At 42.6% G+C, this 24,715-nt stretch overlaps 1 protein-coding gene across 2 annotated transcripts in view; it reads left to right on the forward strand.

The window, feature by feature from the left end:
• The first annotated feature begins 3,359 nt into the window (after positions 1-3,359).
• The window catches only part of TMEM233 (transmembrane protein 233), a 70,910-nt gene continuing 49,554 nt past the window's right edge, over positions 3,360-24,715 (forward strand). The window contains exon 1 of one of the 2 annotated variants that reach the window (XM_044930170.2): positions 3,360-3,698. In XM_044930170.2, coding sequence (XP_044786105.1) covers positions 3,513-3,698 — 186 coding nt within the window. In that variant the 5' untranslated portion in view covers positions 3,360-3,512. The remainder of the gene's footprint in view (positions 3,699-24,715) is intronic. The other variant, XM_025267621.3, reaches the window with a different exon arrangement.

Here is a 24,715-nt window from a genome sequence, read left to right on the forward strand (position 1 = left end):
TCTGCACATGGTCGTGTATATGTGTCAGTGCTGCTCTCCCAGTCTGTCCTACCCTCCTGCCCACCCTCCCTGTGTTCACGTGTCCATTCTGTGTGCCTGCATCTCTGTTCCTGCCTTGTAAATAGCTTCATCTGTACCATTTTCTATATTCCACATATATGCATTAATATATGATATTTGTTTTTCTGACTTACTTCACTCTGTATGACAGACTCGAGGTCCATCCACATCACTATAAATGATCCAATCTCATTCATTTTCACGGCTGAGTAATATTCCATTGTATATATGTACTGCATCTTTTTTATCCATTCATCTGTTGATGGACATTTAAGATGTGGGAACATGATTTAGATATGATGGTCAGGGAAGGACTCTCTCAGAAGATAACACATGAATTGATAGGTCCTTAAAATGAAAAGGAGCCAACAGATGAAAGGGAGGAAGGGACGCATTCCTGGAAGAAGGAACAAGTCCAAGACCTTGGGTTAGAAAAAGGCTAGATGTACTCCTTGAGAAGAGGGGAAAAAAAGTCTTATGTAACTGGGCATAGAGGAGAAAATTGACTAGAGAGGAGGTTAGAGAAATGGGGAGGACCCATTAGCCATGGACCAAGCCTTGAGAAGTAGGTTCTTAGGGAGAACACTTTAATCTTTGATATGCTGAATTTGAGGCACCAGAGGGGACTCAAAAAAGAAATATCCAGGCCTACATCCTGAGAGCTCGAGATGGTATTGGGATTTGAGAAAATGTTCAGTTCCATCAAAATTACTTGGGAATGTTCTAAAAATACAGATTTCCCAGGCATTCTAAATATAGATTTCTGGGGTACCACTCTGGGAAATTCTAATTCAAGTAGATCTTGATCAAGGTCTGGAAATCATTTTTCAACACTCATAGGTAATTCTGATCCATTCATTCAAGAACTATTTCTTGCATCCCTAGTATGTGCCAGGACAATTCTAAGTTCTTGAGATACAGCCCTGAACAGGTTACAGAGCTTATAGTCTCAAGAAAAAGTAGACGGCAAACAAGTACACAAATAAATTACAGTAGTGATAAATGTCACCCCCCCAAAAAAAAGCTAATATATAATAATTATGGGGACCTACACTAGATGAATGTAAAGAGAAACTCTCTGTCTCTCTGAGGAAATGGCATTTCAGTTGACAGATAAGAAATAAGGAGGAGCAGCCATGTGACAGTCTCAGGGAAAAGCATTCCAGGCAAAGGTTTGGTTGAGAACTCAGTAGGTGCATCTAATTCTCTGACTTATTCCTACTTGATTAACCATCCAAAATGGGGGAGAAGGCATGGTGGGAAAGATACTGTGGTATTTTCCCTTTTTTTTTAAATCATTTTTTTTTAATTGCAGTATAGTTAACTTACAGTGTTGTTTTGGGTGTACAGCAAAGTGAATCAGATAGATATAGATACTCCTTTTCAGTATCCATTATAAGTTAACATGATACTGAATATAGTTCCCTGTGCTTATACAGTAGGCTTTTGTTACAATTATCTGTTTTATATATAGTAGTTTGTATATGTTAATCCCAAACTCCTAATTTATCTCTCCCCCCACAATGGGATCTCCTGCTGTCCCCTTTGGGAACCATGTAAGTTTGTTTTCTATGTCTGTGAATCTGTTTCTGTTTTGTAAATAAGTTCATTTGTATCATTTTTTTTAAGATTCCCATATAAGTGATGTGTCATCTTCATATGTTTACCCAGAAAGCTATGCTAAGCACATGTTTATTACAAAATATAGATATGTGCCAAGTGTTGACACAATGATGAGCAAGGCAGTTCCCTCTCTCAGGGAGTTTGCCATCCAGTGAGGGAGGTAGATATTCAAATCAGAGAGGGCTATGCAATGAGTGAGAGCATCCCATACCATCAATCAGTTTATGTTCTGAGTTGGTGAATGCATACCGCTTCCTCATCTCATCTCATTTCTCCATGTGATGGTGTGAGCAACTGCTTTTGAGACTGTGCACACTAAAATTATTTGCATTTCTTTGTGGTCCTGCCAACTCAGACTAGCTGAATTTTTCATGAATTGTTTACAGCAAGAGATACTGGGTTTGAGATACTATACGTGTCTATGCTAAGCTTCAGTCGTGTCCGACTCCTTGAGACCCCATGAACTGTAGCCCACCAGGCTCCTCTGTCCATGGGATTCTCCAGGCAAGAATACTGGAGTGGGTTGCCATTTCCTCCTCCAGGGGGTCTTCCCAACCCAGGGATTGAACCTGTGTCTCCTGCATTGGCAGGTGGGTTCTTTACCACTAGTGCCACCTGAGAAGCTCTATAATAACTATATTTGGGGAAAATATCATCCTAATAATAGGTAAAATTTATTGAACACTTAGAATCTCCTGACTTAACATGTAGTCTCATAGTATTTAACAATATCTGTGATGAGGCGGGGACTCTCATTATTCCACAGTTGTTATTATTTCTTTTGGACAAAGACATTGGTGGTCAGCAAGGTGAGGGAATTTTTCTGAGGTCATTCAAGTCAGATATGATTATTTCCCCACTACATCTGGTTTGGAGCCCCAGTTCTGGTCCATACCATCTTTCATGAATTGCTCAGACTGCTGATCTATCTCAGCTACCTTCACTCCAGTTACCAAAGTGGATCCCTCTCTCTCCTTTCCATCCCAGGTAACTACTTGGGTTGTCTGCACAAGTTAGATATACCTGCTTCTCTCTCCTCCAAGGTGGAAAAGTGGAGAGGAGAAGGACTCCTTGACAGCACACTTGGGAGAAAGTAGAGGGTATGGGGATAGACCCTGCCTGGGTGGTGCCCGCTGCCTGTCGACACACCAGTCTCCAGAGGCCCCCTCAGTGATGTTAGGTGCCCCAAACTGAGCACCTTGCTCCCTGCCCACCTGTTGAGGAAGATAAATCAGTGAGGCTCAGTGTTCAGACTCTTAGAAGAAGAATCATAGAGCAGGGAAAGCAAGTCATTAAAGTCAAGAGGAAGTAGTAAGTCTGCTACCTCCTGGGTAGGGCTGGGTGCCCAACTGGATAGAGTTGGGTCGCCTCCTGTGATGCTGAATGAACTCAAACTCAACTGCTTTAAAAGAGGAGCTGGTCATCTTCAGCCTGTAGGTCAGTTAGTCTGCCATGTAAAGGGTCTTCCCTTTCACTTCCCTGTAAGACTCTTAACCTGTAAATCTTTGTGTCTGCTTGATGGCCCCTGGGTGTGTCCTCAAGGGGTGCCTTTCCCCTGTTTCTCAGGCTAGCTGGCTCCCTCTCTCCTCCCCCGCTGCCTCCCCCACGCCCTCGCTCGCTCCCTCCCTCCCTCCGGTGCCGGAGGCTCTTGGCCCAGGTCCCTGAGCCCAGGCAGGTGCAAGTGGAAGGCGCAGAAGGGGTGAGATTACGTCTCCCTGGAGTCCCGAGCCACTGGCTTTTCAGCGACTCGCCGAGAGCCTGCGGCCAAAGCCCCAGACCGCGCCGCCGACAGTGCGCTCTTGCGCCTCCCCGCGCCGCCGACCTCGCCCATGTCTCAGTACGCTCCCAGCTCGGACTTCAAGAGGGCTTTGGACAGCAGTCCCGAGGCCAACACCGACGATGACAAGACCGAGGAGGACGTGCCCAAGCCCCAAAACTACCTGTGGCTTGCCATCGTCGCGTGTTTTTGCCCCGCGTACCCCATCAATATCGTGGCTTTAGTCTTCTCCATTATGGTGAGTAAATTAGGACCCGCAGCAGCCAGGTACAGAAGACCCGAGCGGCAGGACCCCCTCGAGGGGACTCCTCACACTCTTTGCTCTTCACCGCTCCCTTCCTCACTGCCCGGGGCACCGGGGCTTTTCTGTCCTCTGCTCACCTTTCTCAGGCTCTCCGCACTCTCCCTCCAACCATCAGCGCCTCCTTTGTGCTCCCGGTGGTGCTGAGAACCCTGACCAAGCCTCCCCCCGGGCAGCTTTCCACTTCCAGCAGTGCTGTGCATTCTCTCCAACCCAAGCAAGTTCTTCCTTGGACTTTCTGGCTTCCCTCCAGCCTCCTCCGACATTCTTGGGTGCCCATCCACTTCTTCTCAACGTTTTTTTCTGGAGCCTCAAAGCGCACCACTCTAACAGCAACAGCGCGCCCCATTCTCTGAGCGCGCAGGCTCTGCGCCCTCCTTGCCTCTCCCTTGCTCCAGGTCTCAAAAGGCAGCACCGTCTCTATTTTTTAGCACAAGTCTTGTCTTTGCTGCGCCTGGGGCGCCGCCTGGGCCACTCTCTGAGGGTCCCTAAGCGATTCCCAATGTCTTCTAGACCCCTGGTCCCACACTTGAGCAAGCCCTCTCTGGGACACCAGTTCCTTTGCGCTTCTGCCTCTGCCAGCTGACCCTTCTTCACTCTCTTCCGCACCTCTTGGTCCCTCTATTCCAGTGAGCTTGCTCCCTCTCCAGGCATTTCTTCCGTGCACCCTGTGCCGCTCTCTCCTCTCTCTCACTCTTTCTACCCCAGCACGTAGTCGTTCCTCTCACACTGGCTACACAGGACCCTACCTGCGCCTCTCTTCAGTTTAGTCGCTCAGTCGTGTCACTCTTTGCGCCTCTCTGCGCCTCTCCTGCCGTCCCCCAAAGGCTCCCAGGCGCCCCTCCAGGCCCGGGAATGCACTGGGGAACTCCTGCACTCCGTGCGGCTCGTCCTTTTTGCTGACCTCCGCGAACTCTGTGCCTCTCTCTGCAGTAGAAGCAGCTGGTGCTACTTCCTGAGCTCACTTCTACTACCTTCTTCAGCTGCCCAGGTAGGAGCTCTGTGAGAACCCAGGTGGGCGAGGAGCTCTGGTGAGGTCCTAACCTTATTGACTGGGGCAGCTGGCCCAGGACAACCCTGCAGCGAGCTCCCTCCCCCCCCCCCCCACCCACCTCGCCAGACCCAGCTTCCCAGCCTCAGACCGGAGAGTCCCAGTAAACTCTGTAAAGATCAAGAGCCTCTACCCGCTTTCCCCCTGCAAGTCCACCCACGGTTGCCCATGGGTGGCACCGTACTGGCTTCCTAGGTGCACACAGAGGCCTCATTTGCACTCACAGCTTGCCCTCTCTCATACCACATTTGTAGGCTGTCTACACCAACATTTAAGTGTTCAGCCGCTGAACTTCAAACTGCCTGAGTTCAAATCCTAGTTCCATCATGTACTAGCTGTATGATCTCCAGAAATCACTGCATCTCTCTTTACCTCAGCCTCTTTGTAAAGTGGGGATAATCATAGCCATATTTCTCAGGGTGGTTGTATTAATGAGATAAAGTGGGAACCTCTTGGAACAGGGTCCAGCATGGTGGTGCTTTTAGATCTTTACTCACATGTCACTTGCTGAGAGCTTCTCTGATCACTTTTAAAATCAACCTCCCTACCCCACACACACACAAGTTCTGTTCTCCCTTCTCTGTAATTTTTTGCTCAGAGTACTTGTTTCTGTGTAATATATTATTCCATGTATTAATATGCTTATTGTCTGTGTCCCCTCATTAGAATATAAGCTCAATGAGGGCAGGGGTATTTGTTTGTTGTTTTTTTTTTGTTGGTGTAGCTTCACCTAGAAGAAAATCTGGCTGGTGGTAGATGCCCAATAAATATTATGAAGTGAATGAATGTATGAATGGTGTTAATGGGTCACAATGTCTGTTCTCCTCCTGCTACTTTATCCGTGCTGGAACCCCGGAGCCACCATATCAGTTTCCTTAGGACCAACCAGTCAGTTTCCTCTCTTCCTTCCTCTCCTGAGATATCCGGTCTTGGATGGTTTTTTGCAGCAAAGCAGGAAGGGGAGGTTGTAGCAGCCAAATTCTCTAGGCGGTAGCAGAGAATTGACTGGTATTGGTGCCCACACTCTATCCTGGTTTATTAATGAATCAACAGCCAATTTACTCCTTTCCCAGTGCCAAGTAGAAAAGTGCCTGCAGAGGCTCCCGCCCCCCTCCCCCCTCCCCGTCCCGATCCCACATTCATCTGAGATGAGCTGGAACTCCAGCTGGTGGTGACAGGTTGGACGCTAATGATGCCACTTGGTGTGTCCTGGGGGATAAGACTTCTTTGTGCTTTGAATAGAAACCTTTTTCTGGCCCTCCTATTTCCATTCCCTCCCGTAAGACTTTTTTTCACTAGATTTACAGCAAGAGACCATCCTGTTGTCAGAAAGTAGATATTGGAATCAGAAAGTTGACTGGCCAAATTTCATCCTTTTTTTTTTGCTGAAGTATAATTGCTTTATAGTGTTATATTTCTTCTGTACAAAGTGTTGGCTTCTTCATCTAGAAAATGGGAATATAAAAAGCATTTTAAGAGGCAGCAAAAATGTTGTAAGGATAAAAGAGAGTAAAAGTGTGTTAAGCCACCAGCTTTGCACTCGGTATAGGCAATAACTGTCAGACAGATGGATAGATTTGGAGCCTGGAAACATCATATGTCATGTATGAAAACAAACAGAACGTCAAACTAACGTCAAACTAAGCTTCCTACACTCTCCAAATTGTGCTCCCTCTAAGGTACTGGAAGCATTTTCCCTTTGAAACAGTGCAGAACTCAGTTTGACAGGTTTCATAATAAAGACTAAAGGATAAAGAGGAAGCCGAAGGGTGCATAGGAGGAGGATGGCTGACCAACTGCCAGGTGTATGCTTTCCCTGGGGAATCTGGTGATGTTCAATCGTGGCTCTTTTCAAATCTCAGTCATCTGTAATTTGTGATCAGTTGAGGCACTAAATAGTGGTGCCGTTGCCCTGGAGGTGCTTGGAACTATATGGGAAATGCCTGTATATCAGTGATTTGGGGCGCTACAGGCATTTGGGGGGGAAGGGCTAAGAATATTAATATCCTGCAATGCTGGAGACTGTCCTCCCAATGAAGAACTGACCCACCCCAAACATCAATAGCACTCCAGTCAAGAAACACAGGGAGATAATGCAAACTGACATAAATATTGACAAGGCTCAATGTAATTCATTCCCAGAACTGTAAAAAGAGCCAGGAATCTCAAAACAATCAATATCTTTATTTATTAAATCAAGTCTGAAAATCCTTCCATCAAATTACAAAGTTGAAGTAGGTGCTAGGGAATCATAAAGCCTCTTTGAAAAATACACATTTGAGAAGAGTGTTCTTCAGGCTGTTGGCACCTGCAGTCTTTCCACCATCCTGGGCAGAACTAAGGGAGTCCTGGGGGTTGTGAGGAGTTCACCACTGAAGAGAATTGGTATGGCTTGTCGTGTCAGAACATTGGTGGGTCAAGCATTGCCAGAGGCAGGGACATGGAAGTCTTTGCTTCCCCAAGTATTAAAGTCTATTTGTTGAAAGTGCATTTAGGGACTTCCCTGGTAGTCCCCGTGGTTTCACCTTCCACTGTAGGGGGTGCAGTTTCCATCCCTGGTCAGGGAGCCTCAGAGCCAAAAAAAATCAAAACATGAAACAGAAGCAATCTTGTAGCATATTCAATAAAGACTTTAAAAGTGGTCCACATTAAAAAAAAAATATATATATATATATATATAAAGTACACTTAACCTATACTCAGTTTCAGGGACACATATCTCATGAACTTCCTGCAGGCTGGATCACTGCTAGCCCATATTACACAGTGAATTTGAAAATAGCACCCCTCTTCCATACAGATGGGGTACACGACTTGGGAAGTAGAGCCCAGAGTGGTTTTAAAATCTCATTCATTGTACTCCCGCCCATTCCAGGCTATCTGTTTATTCCATATGAAAGATGGAATGTGGAGACTGTCCATATGACTTTTACCCTGGAGAAAGATTGGTTGTTCATTCAACAAATATTTATTGAGCACTGTTACTAAATGCCAGGCTCTTCCACACTTCCCTGGGCTTTCCTGGTTTCTCAGAAGGTAAAGAATCTGCCTGCAATGTAGGAGATGTGGGTTCAATCTCTGGGTCAGGAAGAGCCCCTGGAAAAGGAATGGCTACTCCAGTATTCTTAACTAGAGAATTCCATGGACAGAGGACCCTGGCAGGCTATACAGTCCATGGGGTTGCAAAGAGTTTGACACAACTGAGCAACTAACACTCCAGGCATTGGTATACTCCTTTACCTTTATTAAGTGATTAAATAAGATCAGCAAGATCTCTCCTCTCCTAGATCTGCAAGAAAAAACTTGTAAGAGTGTTGGCAAATTTCGGTTGAGATCTCCATCTATTAATATTAGTTTTGTAGCTGGAATTTGCTACCTGGCTCAAGAGACCGAAAGCAAGTCCATGCCAAGTTTCCATTTTTATGATATGATACAGTCTTTTGCATAGGTGAATCAATTTGATCACTCTAAGTGTGAATATATAATAGCCAATGAATTTTAATTAGGTGAGTTATAAACCTTTTTTCAACAGAATTTCTTCCTCGCACCCACAGAGTCTGTCCAGGTACTAAACAGTGAGGTTCAAAGCCTTTTGTGCTTTTTGCTACATCTGTAACCTCATGCAACTGTTTCAGTCTTTCTGAGGCTTGATTTCTTAATCCTGTAAAAGAAGGGTTGCGAGGGTACCAAGTAAGGTACTGTTGTGGAAAGTAAATAGTAAAATTTAAATGATTTCATGGCATTACCTAAAACACAGCTAGAATTTAGTATTAAAGATGAAGTATGCATATATTTTAGGGATACAAGCCATTACCTGTTTCAGTAGCTTTTTCTATTTTTATTGAGACTAGTGAATTTGATTAAAAAATAAAAGCAACGACAAGTAAATGTGTCACTGGAATAAATAACTGCTGTGATCTAATGGTAAACATTAATTACAGCCATTCAAGATCTCAAAAAGAAATCCGACATATACCTTTTCTTAGAAAGCTATGGGAGGGTGTGCTCCCCTAATACAAGGAAGTAAATCAGGGAACATAAAGACAACAGATCAAGGAAACAGCTCCAACACACCCAAAAAAGGCAAAGAGAAATCCTCAAAACAAGGCAGCAGGTTTCATAAACCAGTAGAAGATGCAGTTGATAAGGGATGATTGATCTGAAGCCATTGTCAAAATCCATTATCTGGTCATGGGCTGACACAGTAAGGCACAGCCCTGCCCAGAACCTGACCACACCTGCTCTAGAAGACAAAGTCTGTGGTCAAAAAGAAAGTAAATATCCACAGAATGAAAGACAGACCAAACTGGATATTCTTTCTATCTGACCCAGGCTCCACCAGGGCTTGTCCGTCGAAACTGGGCTTCAACTGGATTTTCATGGGTTCAGAGGAGAGCTATTACTTGTGTGGGGTTTGGGGTTTTTGTTTGTTTGTTTTCAGTGATCAAGGCAGAGTTTGGAAATAACACATCCTGGTTCAGGTAGCTTACCCAGGATGCTTGCCATCGCTTATAAGTTGAAACTCTAAGTATTACAGTTCATTGGGTCCTCAGTTGATTTCTGTCTTCTTTCTGTGGCTCTTTCTACATTATTGTCAGCTAAGAAATAGAATATCAATATTATGGACACTTGTGACTTATTCCTTACGAATTCCTCCACTTGAAGCTCTGAAGAGTGTTAAGATGGTTTCAGATGACAATATGCGCATGGCCCAGGCAACCCCTGCCTTGATGGCTACTTTCATAAGTTTCCCCAGTATGTGGCAGAGGGTGGCCACTGACATTTGGAATTTGGGAATATAGATTTTAAACTGCTATTGGGGTCCTTTCAATAGATCCTTTCAATCTAATAAGTCCTAGATTATTAGAGGTACAAGATGTTAATCTGTGTGTTCCTAGAAAAGAAAACACATTTTGAATGTCATTTTAATTTACTGATAAAATTTTATAATGACTTTCTTATAACATAATATGGGAGCTATAAAAACAAGATTGGCCACTAATGGATGGTTGTTGAAGCTGGGTAGATGCGTTGTATTGTTCTGTTGATTTTTAATATGCTTAAAATTTTACATAGTAAAGGTGTTTGTTGTTGTTGTTGTTAAAAAAAAAGAAAAGTCCCTCCTAGAGTTGTTAAACATTGCCCAGGTAACAAAACAGCAGCTGTTAAAATAGTTGGCGAATCATGCCATGGCTGAGGTGCAGTTTGTCCTGAATTTATAAGCAGACTGCATCTGATTTATAATGAATTTTAATGGTGACTTTGGAGGACACCTTTAAATAGTCTTCAAGAGAAGGCCAGGTAGGAGGACTCATATCCTAGAACAGTGCTTTTCAAAATTTAACCACTTGAGGTGCTTGTTAAAATGCAGGTTTCACTCCTCTTTCAAAGTTCAGCTGGAAAACCGCCTCCTTTGTGAAGTCCTTCTTGATTACCCTCTTGCCCTCACCCTAAGTTGTGTCCCCTCAGCCTACAATTTGAATAGATTTCTCTCAGGGTAATTTTCCTTCTTTGCACCAGTTTGTGTCTGTGAGCCTCTTGAAGCTGCACTGTTGGCCACAGCACTTAACATAATGCTGAGCACGTGGTTAGGAAGTAACGTATGTTTGATGAATGGATGGATGGATGAATGAATGAATGGCCCCAGAGGCCTAAATATGTTCCTACCTTTATCTCTGAGGATTGCCTTCCCTTCCCCTCTGTGTTCTGCATTTCTGCCAAAACTTTTTTGAAAAACATCCAGGAAAGTCAGGCTAATGCCAAGGGTTGCTGAGAAGTTAGCCAAGGCTTGCTTCCCAAGGATAGTTTTCCTGGCTCGTCTGGCACCCACCAACATCCCCAGACCACAGGCCAGTGGATAGACCTTTGGAAATTGGTTTCTGCTCTCAACTGATTTTCTTCCATTCAAAGCTGCTTTTCCAGAAGTATGATGCTTTCACCGCAGGAACCTGAATACACCTGAAGTTTCCATTTTTGCAAGTTTAAGAATTAAACCAGATTTTCTAAATCCACTCTTCTCAAATAATCGGTTCTGCCCAATATTAACAAGTTTATTTTTTTAAAAAAGAGTAAGGAATATGGGAGGGGTGGATTGAGAACACAAATACTAAGTTAAGCAAAAGTGTACTGTTTCCTTTCCTTGGGAGTCTCCTGAAACCTTTGACCAACCACTGTTTCTTATGGCTCTTGGTCAGAAAAATGTAGCATGGTGCATTTACTAAGCATGTTGCCAAGCATCTTTTGATTTTAAGGCTAATATACCACAGAACACAAAAATACTGTTCTTAGTGATACATTGGTTCTCCTTTTAATGAGTTGACCCACTGTTGATAGAACAAGAATAGTGTTCCCTCCCTAATGTTCTTGTCTAGAGACCTACCTCTCCACCTTTTTCCCAGCAAAATTGGGGGTTTTTTTTCCTGATCAGATCTTGTCCTTTTATTTTTTTATTGAGGTATAAATAAAGTTTCAGGTATACAGCAAAATGATTCAGTTTTATGTTTGTGTATATATATGTGTGTGTCTGTGTATATATGTATATATTCTTTCTCAGACTTTTTTCCATTATAGATTATTACAAGATGTTGAATATAGTTCCTTGTACAATATAATAGGTCTTTGTTATATATAGTTCAGTTCAGTCGCTCAGTCGTGTCTGACTCTTTATGACCCCATGGACTGCAGCACACCAGGCCTCCCTGTCCATCACCACCTCCCAGAGTTTACCCAAACTCATGTCTATCGAGTCGGTGATGCCATCCAACCATCTCATCCTCTGTCATCCTCTTCTTCTCCCACCTTCGATCTTTCCCAGCATCAGGGTCTTTTCCAGTGAGTCAGTTCTTCGCATCAAGTGGCCAAAGTATTAGAGTTTCAGCTTTAGCATCATTCCTTCCAAAGAAATCCCAGGACTGATCTCCTTCAGAATGGACTGGTTGGATCTCCTTGCAGTCCAAGGGATTCTCAAGAGTCTTCTCCAACCCCACAGTTCAAAAGCATCAATTCTTTGGTGCTCAGCTTTCTTTATAGTCCAACTCTCACATCCATACATGACTACTGGAGAAACCATAGCCTTGACTAGATGGACCTTTGTCGGCAAAGTAATGTCTCTGCTTTTTAGTATGCTGTCCAGGTTGATCATAGCTTTTCTTCCAAGGAGCAAGCAATTCTTTTAATTTCATGGCAGCAGTCACCATCTGCAGTGATTTTGGAGCCCAAGAAAATAAAATCTCTCACTGTTTCCATTGTTTCCCCATCTGTTTGCCATGAATTGATGGGACCAGATGCCATGATCTTAGTTTTCTGAATGTTGTGTTTTAAGCCAACTTTTTCACTCTCTTTCACTTTCATCAAGCTCTTTAGTTCTTCTTCACTTTCTGCCATAAGGATGGTGTCATCTGTGTATCTGAGGTTATTGATATTTCTCCTGGAAATCTTGATTCCAGCTTGTACTTCATCCTGCCTGGCATTTCGTGTGATGTACTCTGCATGTAAGTTAAATAAGCAGGGTGACAATATACAGCCTTGACATACTCCTTTAGCAATTTGGAAGCAGTCTGTTGTTCCATGTCCAGTTCTAACTGTTGCTTCTTGACCTGCATACAGTTAGAACTGTATGCAGGTCAGGTGGTCTGGTATTCCCATCTCTTTAAGAGTTTTGCACAGTTTTTTTGTGATCCACACAGTCAAAGGCTTTGGCGTAGTCAATAAAGCAGAAATAGATGTTTTTCTGGAACTCTCTTGCTTTTTTGATGATCCAACGGATGTTGGCAATTTGATCTCTGGTTCCTCTGCCATTTCTAAATCCACCTTGAACATCTGGAAGTTCATGGTTCACGTACTGTTGAAGTCTGGCTTGGAGCATTACTTTGCTAGTGTGTGAGATAAGTGCAATTGTGTGGTAATTTGAACATTCTTTGGCATTGCCTTTCTTTGGGATTGGAATGAAAACTGACCTTTTCTAGTCCTGTAGAAACAGCCACTGCTGAGTTTTCCAAATTTGCTGGCATATTGAGTGCAGCATTTTCACATCATCTTTTGGAATTTGAAATAGCTCAACTGAAATTCTGTCACCTCCACTAGCTTTGTAGTGATGCTTCCTAAGGCTAACTTAACTTCACATTCAGGTTATCTGGGTCATGAAGATCTTTTTTGTATAGTTCTTCTGTGTATTATATATTGTAGTGTGCATCTGTTAAACCCAGATTCCCAATTCTCCCCTTTTTCCCCTTTCGTAGTTGTAAGTAAGTTTGTTTTCTATGTCTGTGAGTTTCTTCCTATTTTGTATGTAAGTTCACTTGTATCATTTTTTAAAACTCCTACACATAAGTGATAAATGGTCTTTCTCTGACTTCAGATACCTAGTGTGATCATCTCTAGGTCCATCCATACTGCTGCAGATGGCATTATTTCATTCTTTTTTATGGCTCAGTAATATTTTATTCCATTATATCTATACATGTGTGTGTTTACATACACCACATCTTTAACCATTCTTCTGTTGATGGACTTTTAGGTTTCTTCCATGTCTTGGCTGTTGTAAGTAGTGCTGCTATGAACATTGAGGTGCGTGTATCTTTTTGAATTAGAGTTTTCATCTTTTCCAGATATGTGCCCAGGAGTGTGGTTGCTGGATCATATGGTAGTTCTATTTTTAATTTTTTAAGGAACCTGCATACTCTTCTCCATAGTAGTTGCACCAGTTTACGTTCCCACCAACGGTGTAAGAGGGTTCCCTTTTCTCCACACTCTCCAGCATTTATTATTTGTAGACCTTTTGATGATGGCCATTCTGAGTGGTATGAGATTATACCTCATTGTAGTTTTGATTTGCATTTCTATAGTACTTAGCAATGTTGAGCAACTTTTCATGTGCCTGTTGGCCATTTGTATGAAAGAAACATCTATTTAGATGTTCTCATTTTTAAATTTTTTTATATTGTTCTCAACACATATTTGTAATGGATCTCACTAACCAGAGTTTTGCTGATGGTCTTCCTCCCTCATTATCTTTTTTCCTACATATGGAATTCAGAAACTTGACTCTCTTGTTTCTTTTATCCCTTATCTCATGACTTATATTCCCCAAACTAAAGGACACCCCCTATAGTTACCTCGCTCTTCTGATAATTTCATTTGTTCTTTGTTTTAGATAATTTTGACACTGTGGTATTGCCATTATTATTATTATTATTACATTTTGTCCATAAGTATTTACTTCTCAAAGCATTTTCACATGGATACAGTTGTATTTGTTTCTCAAAATTCCAGGGACATACACAAGAAAGCTGTTATTTCCACTTATCCATGAAGAAACAGGCTTGCAAAGGTGACCCTAGTGGACAAAAGTCAAACATGACAGTCATCACCACCGTAAAGTTCACAGTCTGGCCTCTTGAAGCATTAAAATCAGATAGCTAGGTTTGCCCTTTGATAGGAACACAGCTTTGATGTCCTGAGAGCTTTTTCTTTGAATAGACTTGCCCCATCCATATAAGAAGCATTTGTGTAGTACTCTCAATCAAGCCTGGCAGAATTTCTCTCTAGTTTTATTTTAGTGATAGGCAAAAGGACAATTATTCACTTGTCCGTGAAGATATTTATGAAGAGCAACAGCCCAGAAGCCCAAGAAGATGATAGACCATCTTGAATGGATGAATGGTGATGATGAGGAAACATGCCTTATGATCTGAAAGTCTAGTCTTTGAATCCCCAGCACTACCTTTAGGCAAAAAAACTTAGGAACAAGTAAAATCAAAACAAATTCCAGAGTCCTCTGAAAACTCAAACATTATTACTAAAAATGTTCACTGAATGCCCGTATCCATCAAACTATTTTGATGGAACTTGCTATCTAGGAGTCTGGGATCTAAGACAATACTGATCTATGTAAAGTGAATTGTTACACCTGGACATTTAAGTATCTCAGATTATGTTTAGGCATTGATGTTAAGTTTGCACAGGTATGTGAGTGTGTATGTGTGTGAGAGAGAAGAGGGAGAGAGGAACAGAGAGGCAGAGAGACTGAAAGGGAGAAAACCTTACTTACTTATCATTGGCCAAATATGGACCAGAGATAAAGGGATAGTGAAGATGAGGCTGGTTTTGAAAGAGGGAATAGATGTTTTAAAGAAAAGAAGACACATTCTAAAATTAGGATTTCAATATTGGTGACTCAGTAGATCAAAATACTGGCATAGTCACAAATAGCAAATAAAATGTTAAATACCAGAAATAAACATAGGAAATAAGCAAGATCTATACAAATAAAGCTTCACCAAGAGATTCAAATTTAAAAAAATTAAATGGAGAGGCATAACATTATATATTAGATGTTCATCTGAGCATTAGTGATGAAATGAATTATAAAGCAAGTTAATAAACATGAATCATGGTGCCTGGCTCAGAGTAATTGCTTAATTAATATTTGTCACTGTTGTGGTTTGAAATGTGAAAAAATGAAGATGGAGATAAATAGTGATTCCAACAGAGGAGTGTGACTAAGTAAATTATAATACATTCATTTAAAACATAGAATATTTTATTAGAATCATGTTTGTGAAGAATTTTTATGATACAGGGGAATGTTGAAAGTAAAAGATGAAGGGGGGAGACTATAAAGTAGTATACACAGTAAGATGCTATCTTTATCAATTAAAAGTGTTCACACATCTCCATGTATATGTATGGCTGTGTCCCTTCGCGGTTCACCTGAAACAACCACAACATTGTTTATCCCTATCCGTTCTCTGTGCTTAGTCACTCAGTTGTATCCAACTCTTTGCGACCCCATGGACTGTAGCCTGCCAGGCCCTTCTGTCCATGGGATTCTCCAGGCAAGAATACTGGAATGGATTGCCATCTCTTCTCCAGGGGATCTTCCAAACCCAGGTCTCCCGCATTGCAGGCAGATTCTTGACCATCTTTTTTTTTTTTTTTTTTTTTTAATTTTTTAAAAATTTCTTTTAATTGGAGGCTAATTACTTTACAGTATTGTACTGGTTTTTGCCATACATTGACATGAATCAGCCGTGGGTGTACATGTGTTCCCCATCCGGAACCCCCTCCCACCTCCCTTCCCCAGATTCTTGACCATCTTGAGCCACCAGGGAAGCCCTAATATTTGCAGGATACTTGGTAAATCTTGGTAACCTTTGGCTATTATAACTTCAGATTTTACTATAATAAGTTTTTACTCTTTTTCCAATTTTTCTATAATAAATGTTTAGATCTTATTTCTAGTCTGAAATAAGGATTTTCCTAAAGATACTGCAAATCTTTAGCAAGAAGAGGGAAAGAGTGATAGTAAATAAGTGAATTCTTTTCCACCCTGAAAGGTGGTTTTACTTCTAAATCATTTGTTCCTATCAAGCTGAAACTGTCAGCTCCATCGTACACTTAAGACAAATGTTTTTTTTTATTCTGATGTGTTCTAGTCTTGAGAATTTCTAAGGATAGAGAAACCACAGCTTAGCACAGTTCCTGCCCAAAGGAAATGATTGGAAAATATCAGCAGTTTAGTTATTTTGGTTTTACTGGGTTTTTACCTAAGCAAAAGCTTGCCACCACTAACATATGCCTACTTAAAAAAAATTTTTTTGAGATCTAGTTGGCGTGTAATTTTGTGGAAGTTTGAAGTGTACATTACTCTGATATGATGCATTTCTATGTTGCAATATGATGCCACTGTAGCATTCGTTAACACCTCTATTATGTCACATAATTTTCTTTTCTCATGGTGGGAATAATTAAGATCTGGTCTCTTAAATCTTAGATATTTAAGAGTCTGATGTTTACACTACGATATTGTCTATAATCTCTATGCTGTGATTAGGTCCCCAGGACTTACTTGTCTACCAGTTGCAAGTTTGTACACTTAACATCTCTCCTGTTCCCCAACTCCCAGCCCCTAGTAACCACCACTCTACCCTCTGTTTTTGTGACTTTGCCTTTTTTAGATTCCACATGTAAGTGATATCATAAAGTATTTGTCTTTCTTTGCCTGACTTATCTCACTTAGCATAATGCCCTCAAGGTCCATCTGTATTGTTGCAAATGGCAGGATTTCCTTCTTTCTCGGGGCAAATAGTGTTCCATTGTATGTGTATATGTACCACATCTTCTTTATCCATTCATCAGTTGATGGGCTCTTCAGTTGCTTCCATATCTTGGCTTTTGTGACTAAAGTGAATGTGAAGTCGCTCAGTCATGTCTGACTCTTTGTGACCCCACGGACTGTAGCCTACCAGGCTCCTCTGTCCATGGGATTTTCCAGGCAGTAGTACTGGAGTGGATCGCCATTTCCTTCTCCAGGGGATCTTCCTAACCCAGGGATTGAACCCGGGTCTCCCGCATTGTAGACAGACACTTTACCATCTGAGCCACCAGGGAAGTCCTTTGGAGAAGCTTTTGTGACTAGGGCTGCTATAAAGATGAGAGTGCAGATGTCTCTTCAGGATCCTGTTTTCATTCCCTTTGGATATATACCCACAAGTGGAATTGTTGTATCAGGTAGTAGTTCTTTTTCCAAGTATGCTGTGCTGTGCTGTGCTTAGTTGCTCAGTCATGTCCGACTCTGCTACCCCATGGACTGTAGCCCACCAGGCCCCGCTGTCCATGGGGATTCTCCAGGCAAAAATACTGGAATGGGTTGCCATGCCCTCCTCCAGGGGATCTTCCCAATCCAGGGGTCGAACCAGCATCTCCTGCATTGTAGGCAAATTCTTTACCAGCTGAGCTACCAGGGTGATACAGAATGTTTTAACGTTTTTATTTATTTATTTAATAAATACTTTTCTTTCTTCATTCATTTTTAGCTGTGCTGGATTTTCACTGCTACACGGGCTTTTCTCTAGCTGTGGCAAGCGGAGGCCACTGTCTAGTTGCAGTGTGCGGGCTTCTCATAGTGGCAGCATCTCTTGTTGTGGAGCGCAGGCTCTAGGGTGCATAGGCGTCAGCAGCTATGGCGCGCAGGTTCAGTAGTGGCAGTTTCCCGGCTCTCGAGCATAGGCTCAATAACTGTGGCACACAGGCTCAGTTGCGCCAAGGCATATGGGATCTTCCTGGACCAGGGATAGAACCCGTGTCTCCTGCATTAGCAGGTGGACTCTTCACCACTGAGCCACCAGGAAAGCCCTCATGTAGTAGTTCTGTTCTTAATTTTTTCAAGAACCTCCATACTGGTTTCCATAGCTAAGTCTACCTGTTTGTTCTCTTACCCATGTAGTGAGGGCACCTGGTGCTCCTGAGATGAGTCGTTCATGCTTTTGAAGAACATGTGATCTGTAATATTTTTCCACACTGTCTCTTCAGTAAGGATCTATCAAGAGAAGGAAATAGCAGACACCAGAGAGGATGGCTCTGTTAGGTAGTTAGAATAGGAAACAGGAGTCCAGAATGGCGGTGGCTAAAAGATAATGAAGGGAAAAGCCAGCGAAAATAGATCAAAGGAAGGTCCAAGGACCGGAGTGAGGACCTCAGTAGGAGCAAACAGCACTCCTGGCTAGCCCAGTTTACATAGGGCAGGCCTAGGGGGAGGAAAAAACATATAAAAAGAGGAGCCAAAGGGCCAGGGGTCTCTCTCTCCCCCGCCCGCGCACGCACTCGCTTTCTCCTCGTCTTTTGGGTTGGCATGTCCTCAAGCCTCGAGGATGTATTTTTCTTTTTTTCTAAATAAAACTGATCTGTCTGAGAACTATTAACATGGTCTGTCTGAGAGCTGTGACGCGCCGAGGGCTTTAACGTCCATGGCTTCAAATTTTTGTTGTGATGAGACAGCACCAAGGAGATTATACTCCCCTGACAGCTCCATCCTTCAGATATCCCACAAGCCCCTAAAAATCTCTTCCACATTTGTGTTTGATTGTGGCAAAGTCTAAGATCCATTATCAATTAGAATGAAAACAGGAGGTAGGAATGTGGCAGATAGATTATCTGCATGGCCAAAAACTGAGGCAGCCTGGGCCACCAGCCTTCTCCTCTGTTTCTGGCTGTTCCTCGCCTCTGCCTCCACAGCAGGAAGCTGGATGCATGGCAGTTAGCTCTGACGTTCAAAGAGAAAAGCTGGGAGAAGATGAGGGAGGAGAGCTTCAAGTCAACACAAAGAAACATCACTTGGGTGTGTTTGACACCCTCAAAGAAGGAGCCATAGGACCTGGGAAATTTTCAGCCGCAGCTTCTCAAAGGTAGAACGCAGCAGGCAGGGATCCTCACAGTTCATTCTTTCACACTTACTATGTGCCAGACACAATGGTGACCATGTAGATACATGCTAGCTTTATACAGCTGACGTTCTGGACATCTCTGAGCTAATAGGTTCTCAGTGAACACTGTTCTTGTCCTTGAGAATTCTGATCCAGTTAAGAAATAAGACACGGAAAACAGACAAGTTGTTTGGAGCATGTCACTTCAAATCCACAGTCAAAGGGATCTACTCTGCCCCTAAATTGGACAGGTTATCCAGTCTCCATGAGAACCACAGGACAACCACAGCTGTCCCTTGCTAGTCAGATGAGGCGGTCAAGGTCTCAGCTCTCTGACAACTTAACATATGATTCGGGGAAGACAGCCCGTACCAAGTTAGCACATACACAAAGTCATTTCAGAGTGATAGACACTGTGAAGAGAATAAACAGGGAAGGATGAGAGAGGAGGATTAGTGGGGGCAGGTGGTGAAGAGAATCTACTTTAGAAAGGGTGATGGGAAAAGGCTAAAAAGATGAAAACTAGCCAGCCACAGAAAGACCTGGACAGAGCCAGGAAGTGCAAAGGCCCTGGGGTGGAATAAGCTTTGTGTGTTCCAGGGACGTATGCTATGACATCTGTGTCATCCACTTAAAATGGATTTAACTCCCCTGGGAAGGAACCCCAGAATAGGCCACAAAATAGTAAGGTCAGGCTCTGTTAGCCAGTGGAATGTCACATGCGAGCTCTTAACAGACCATTACTTTGCTTTGCTCTCAAGCCACCCCACTCCCAGACTTAGCATCAGTTCTTGGTTTACTCTTCCTTCAGCCCTCATTGCAAACTAGAGCAATTACTCAAAGCTAATTTTGTCCCTGAAATAAGATCTATTTTTGTCTGGATCCCAGTTTTCCTGGGCGTAAATGACCTGTGCATTTAAATGGGGTTTACATTAATGTACAATAGCCCAGGTTTCTCTGGCGTTTTATCCCTCCCTGCTAAATCAGCTCTGCAGAATTCCTGTCTGTATTTTTAGATGTTTCTCACATGCTCACACGAAAGTCAAATCTTCTGTTAACATGTGCAAGCCTGGCTTCTGCTTCCAGTGGACTCTAGGATAACTACCAGGCACCCCCATGCTGATTCTAAACCCCACCACCATCTCTTGCCAGATCCCACCGGTTTCTCTAAGCCCCGTCATCAATCCACTAGAGCCCTCAATGCACAAAAGCTCGGTCACTAGGTCTTGTTTCTTTAAAAACAATATAGTGTACAACTTAGTGGATTTTAGTGTATTCACAAGGTTATACAATCATCACCACTATTTAATTCCAATAAATTCTCACCACCCCTGAAAGAAATCCCACGCCTATTAGCAGTCACTCCCCAAACTCTTTTCCTCTCAGATCCTGGCAACCACTAATCTATTTTCTGAGTCTATGAGTTATTGTTGGCAACAGCTAATCTATTTTCTGGGTCTGTCAGTTTCTCTTGAGAAATCTGTATGCAGGTCAGGAAGCAACAGTTACAACAGGACATAGAACAGACTGGTTCCAAATAGGGAAAGGAGTATGTCAAGGCTGTATATTGTCACCCTGCTTATTTAACTTATATGCAGAGTACATCATGAGAAACGCTGGGCTGGATGAAGCACAAGCTGGAATCAAGCTTGCCGGGAGAAATATCAATAACCTCAGATATGTAGATGACACCACCCTTATGGCAGAAAATGAAGAACTAAAGAGCCTCTTGATGAAAGTGAAAGAGGAGAGTGAAAAAGCTGGCTTAAAGCTCAACATTGAGAAAACTAAAATCATGGCATCCGGCCCTATCACTTCATGGCAAATAGATGGGGAAGCAGTGTCAGATTTTATTTTTTTGGGCGGCAAAATCACTGCAGATGGTGACTGCAGCCATGAAATTAAAAGACAGTTACTCCTTGGAAGGAAAGTTATGACCAACCTAGACAGCATATTAAAAAGCAGAGATATTACTTTGCCAACAAAGGTCCGTCTAGTCAAGGCTATGGTTTTTCCAGTGGTCATGTATGGATGTGTGAGTTGGACTATAAAGAAAGCTGAGCAATGAAGAATTGATGCTTTTGAACTGTGGTGTTGGAGAAGACTCTTGAGAGTCCCTTGGACTGCAAGGAGATCCAACCAGTCCATCCTAAAGGAGATCAGTCCTGGGTGTTCATTGGAAGGTCTGATGTTGAAGCTGAAACTCCAAAACTTTGGCCACCTGATACAAAGAACTGACTCATTTGAAAAGATCCTGATGCTGGGAAAGATTGAAGGCAGGAGGAGAAGGGGACAACAGAGGATGAGATGGTTTAATAGCATCACCGACTCGATGGACATGAGTTTGGGTAAACTCCGAGAGTTGGTGATGGACAGGGAGGCCTGGCGTGCTGCAGTCCATGGGGTCACAAAGAGTCAGACACAACTGAGCAACTGAACTGAACTGATCAGTTATTGTGGTTATTTCACATAAATGGAATCATACAATTTGTGATCTTTCGTGTTTGGCTTTGTCAGGGAGGGGAAATATTCCCCCTCTATCCCTCTTGAGTTCTTGTGGTTCGCCTAATAATAAAACTGACACAAGACAAATTAAAAAGAGACAAATTTTCATTTGTGTGCACAGAGGTCTTTAGAAGGGGAACCAAAGAAGTGGCCAAAGCAGGCAGCTTTTATATCAGACAAACAGTAAATTTGTGAGAACGCAACAGGACAAAGAAACCGTGGTTGTGGGTGTTTAGTTAATGAAGAATCTGAACAGGATTTTGGCCTGGGTGGTAAATTTTAAAAGTAACAAAGTTTGTTTATACAAGCTTCTCAGTCTGAATTCCCTGTATCTGTCAATAAGGGGATCTTTCTACCTCCAAATGGAGAGCCTGCACCTTTCACGTGAGAGATTTATTTCCTGCTTACAGGGATACAGAAAGGAGGGTCAAAGGGTCCCTCTTGCATTGACCATTTCTATAGTAACTTTAATTCAAAAATAATCATTATGCCATTAAAGCATGTTTTAGGGTGACCTGCCCTGGGCCCCAGCAGCTTCTCTTACTTAGTGCAGTGTTTTCAAGGTTCATCCACATTGTAGCTTATGTCAGCACTTCCTTCTTTTTAATACTGAATAATATTCTGTTGTATGAATATACCACATTTTGGGTTTTAATTCACTTTGTTGTTGAACATTTGTGTTGATTCTGTTCTGGAGGCTATTGTGAATAATGCTGCTATGAATATTCACGTACAGCTTTTATGTGAACATAGGCTTTCCATTTTCTTGGGCATATACCTAAGAGTGGAATTGCTGGGTTGTATAGTAATTCTGTTTAACTTTTTAAGAATCTGCCAGCCTGTTTCTAAAGCCATGGCATCACTTTCCTTTCCCACCAGCAGTGTCTGAAGATTCCAGTTTCTCTGCATTCTCAGTAGTACTTGCCACTGCCTGTCCTCACCGTTCTGGCCATCCTAGTAGGTATCTTGTTGTGATTCAGATTTGCAGATCCATTTCTCTAAAGACTAATAAGACTGAGCATCTTTTCTTATGCTTATTGGCTATTTGTATATCTTATTTGGAGAACTGTTTATTCACATTCTTTGCCCGTTTTTAATTGTCTTTTTATTGCTGAGTTGTAAGAGTTCTTGGTGTATTCGGTATATGAGTCCCTTATCAGATCTCTAACTTGAAAATATTTTCTCCTCTTTGGTGGGTAGTCTGGGCCTTGCTTCTTTCACTTGCTTTGTGAACCTTGTTGCAGGGAACTGTGTGTTCCAAAGTTTTTAGGGAAACCCTTCCTTTTTTTCGCTTGTAGCCTCTCTTTCCTTTAGTTTGCCATTTGAACCCTAGGCTGGCAGTAGATTTCAAAGGCAGGTGCTTAGTGGGTCCAGACTGCACTCAACTCCTGGATTCTAATGTTGACTCCATTCCTTCACCTAACTTCTCTGGGCCTAGGTTTCCCCACCTCTCCAACAAGAATGTTAATACAGACCTCTCTACATTGTTCTCAGAATTGCATGAGATAATGCTGGGCCCTTTTATACTCATCTCAATAAAGCCCCACCAGCAACCTGTGTTGTAGGTACTATCATCCCCATTTTACAAAGGAGGAAAACAGATTCAGATTCATCCCTCCAAAGCTTTATTCTCCTTTGGGTTCATGGCATCCCACTCTAGTATTCTTGCCTGGAGAATTTCATGGACAGAGGAGCCTGGTGGGCTACGTACGGTCCATGGGATCACAAAGAGTCGAACAAGACTGAGCGACTAACACATACTTCAGTTCAGTCGCTCAGTCGTGTCCAGCTCCCGTCAACCCCATGAACTACAGCACGCCAGGCCTCCCTGTCCATCACCAACTCCCGGAGTTTACTCAGACTCATGTCTATTGAGTTGGTGATGCCATCCAACCATCTCATCCTCTGTCATCCCCTTCTCCTCCTGCCCTCAATCTTTCCCAGCATGAGGGTCTTTTCCAATGAGTCAACTCTTCACATGAGGTGGCCAAAGTATTAGAGTTTCAACTTCAGCATCAGTCCTTCCAGTGAACACCCAGGACTGATCTCGTTTAGGAGGGACTGATTGGATCTCCTTGCAGTCCAAGGGACTCTCAAGAGTCTTCTCCAACACCACAGTTCAAAAGCATCAATTCTTCAGTGCTCAGTTTTCTTTATAGTCCAACTCTCACATCCATACATGACCACTGGAAAAACCATAGCCTTTTACTAGACAGACCTTTGTTGGCAAAGTGATGTCTCTGCTTTTTAATATGCTGTCCAGGTTGGACATAACTTTCCTTCCAAGGAGTCTTTTACTTATTTACTTACTTACTGCCATATTGAATATCCATCTGTCTGTTGTATAACATCTGTAATAAAATCGGGCTGAGCACAGTTCACATACACACATACAAATACTGGGAGGGTGGGTTCCATTTAAGTGAAAAATTGTCAGTGACTCTGACTTATGAAGTAAAGGCTAAAGGACTAAAATTCCTTCACAGGTGTTGACCTCAAGCTGAAAATTCCTTCTTCTGGTCATTCAGACAGCAAACCTGTGTCTGCCATTCTAGGGCAGAAGCCCACCCTTCAGAACTCTGACATGGAAAGTTAGATGACTCAGTTTACCCTTTGTTCTGCCAGCACCAAAATAACAGGTTGCCTTGGTTGGTCAGAAAATCATGCTGGTCGATTGTTTTGTTTTGGTGTCTGTTTTGCTTTGCTGGTGGAGTTGTTTGGTTTTTTGACCCCATCAAAGGGAATTAAAGGAGTACTAAGTGTCCTCCATTAGGCACTTGAAATGGAGTGGTGAGTAAAGAGAGACGTGATGTCTGCCCTCATGGAGCTCATGGTTACAAATACTCGACACATCCATAAGCAACAGAGTGAGTAACCCTGAGCCACACCAAGAACTGTGTATTAATAAGAAAGGAATTTATTGTGATGTTAGGAACTGCAATGCAGGAGACACAGATTCAGATGAAACCGGAAGAGTGTTCCAGGGAAAAGAAAAAGACTCAGGGGCTTGTAAAGGCAAAAGCCACAAGGTTGTTAAAGTGGTCTGCCAGGAGTTACGATTGATTCTGACACAGAAAAGGAAATATCTTTTCCAGAAAGGATGGACTGACATGAATTATTTTAGGGTAAGGGCTTGATAAGTATCCAGAGTTTTTGAAACAGCAGGGAGATGAAAACAAATGAGCTATTAAATACAC

This window comes from Bubalus bubalis, chromosome 17 (genome assembly GCF_019923935.1).
Source record: "Bubalus bubalis isolate 160015118507 breed Murrah chromosome 17, NDDB_SH_1, whole genome shotgun sequence".
In the NCBI taxonomy this organism is placed as follows: Eukaryota; Metazoa; Chordata; class Mammalia; order Artiodactyla; family Bovidae; genus Bubalus; species Bubalus bubalis.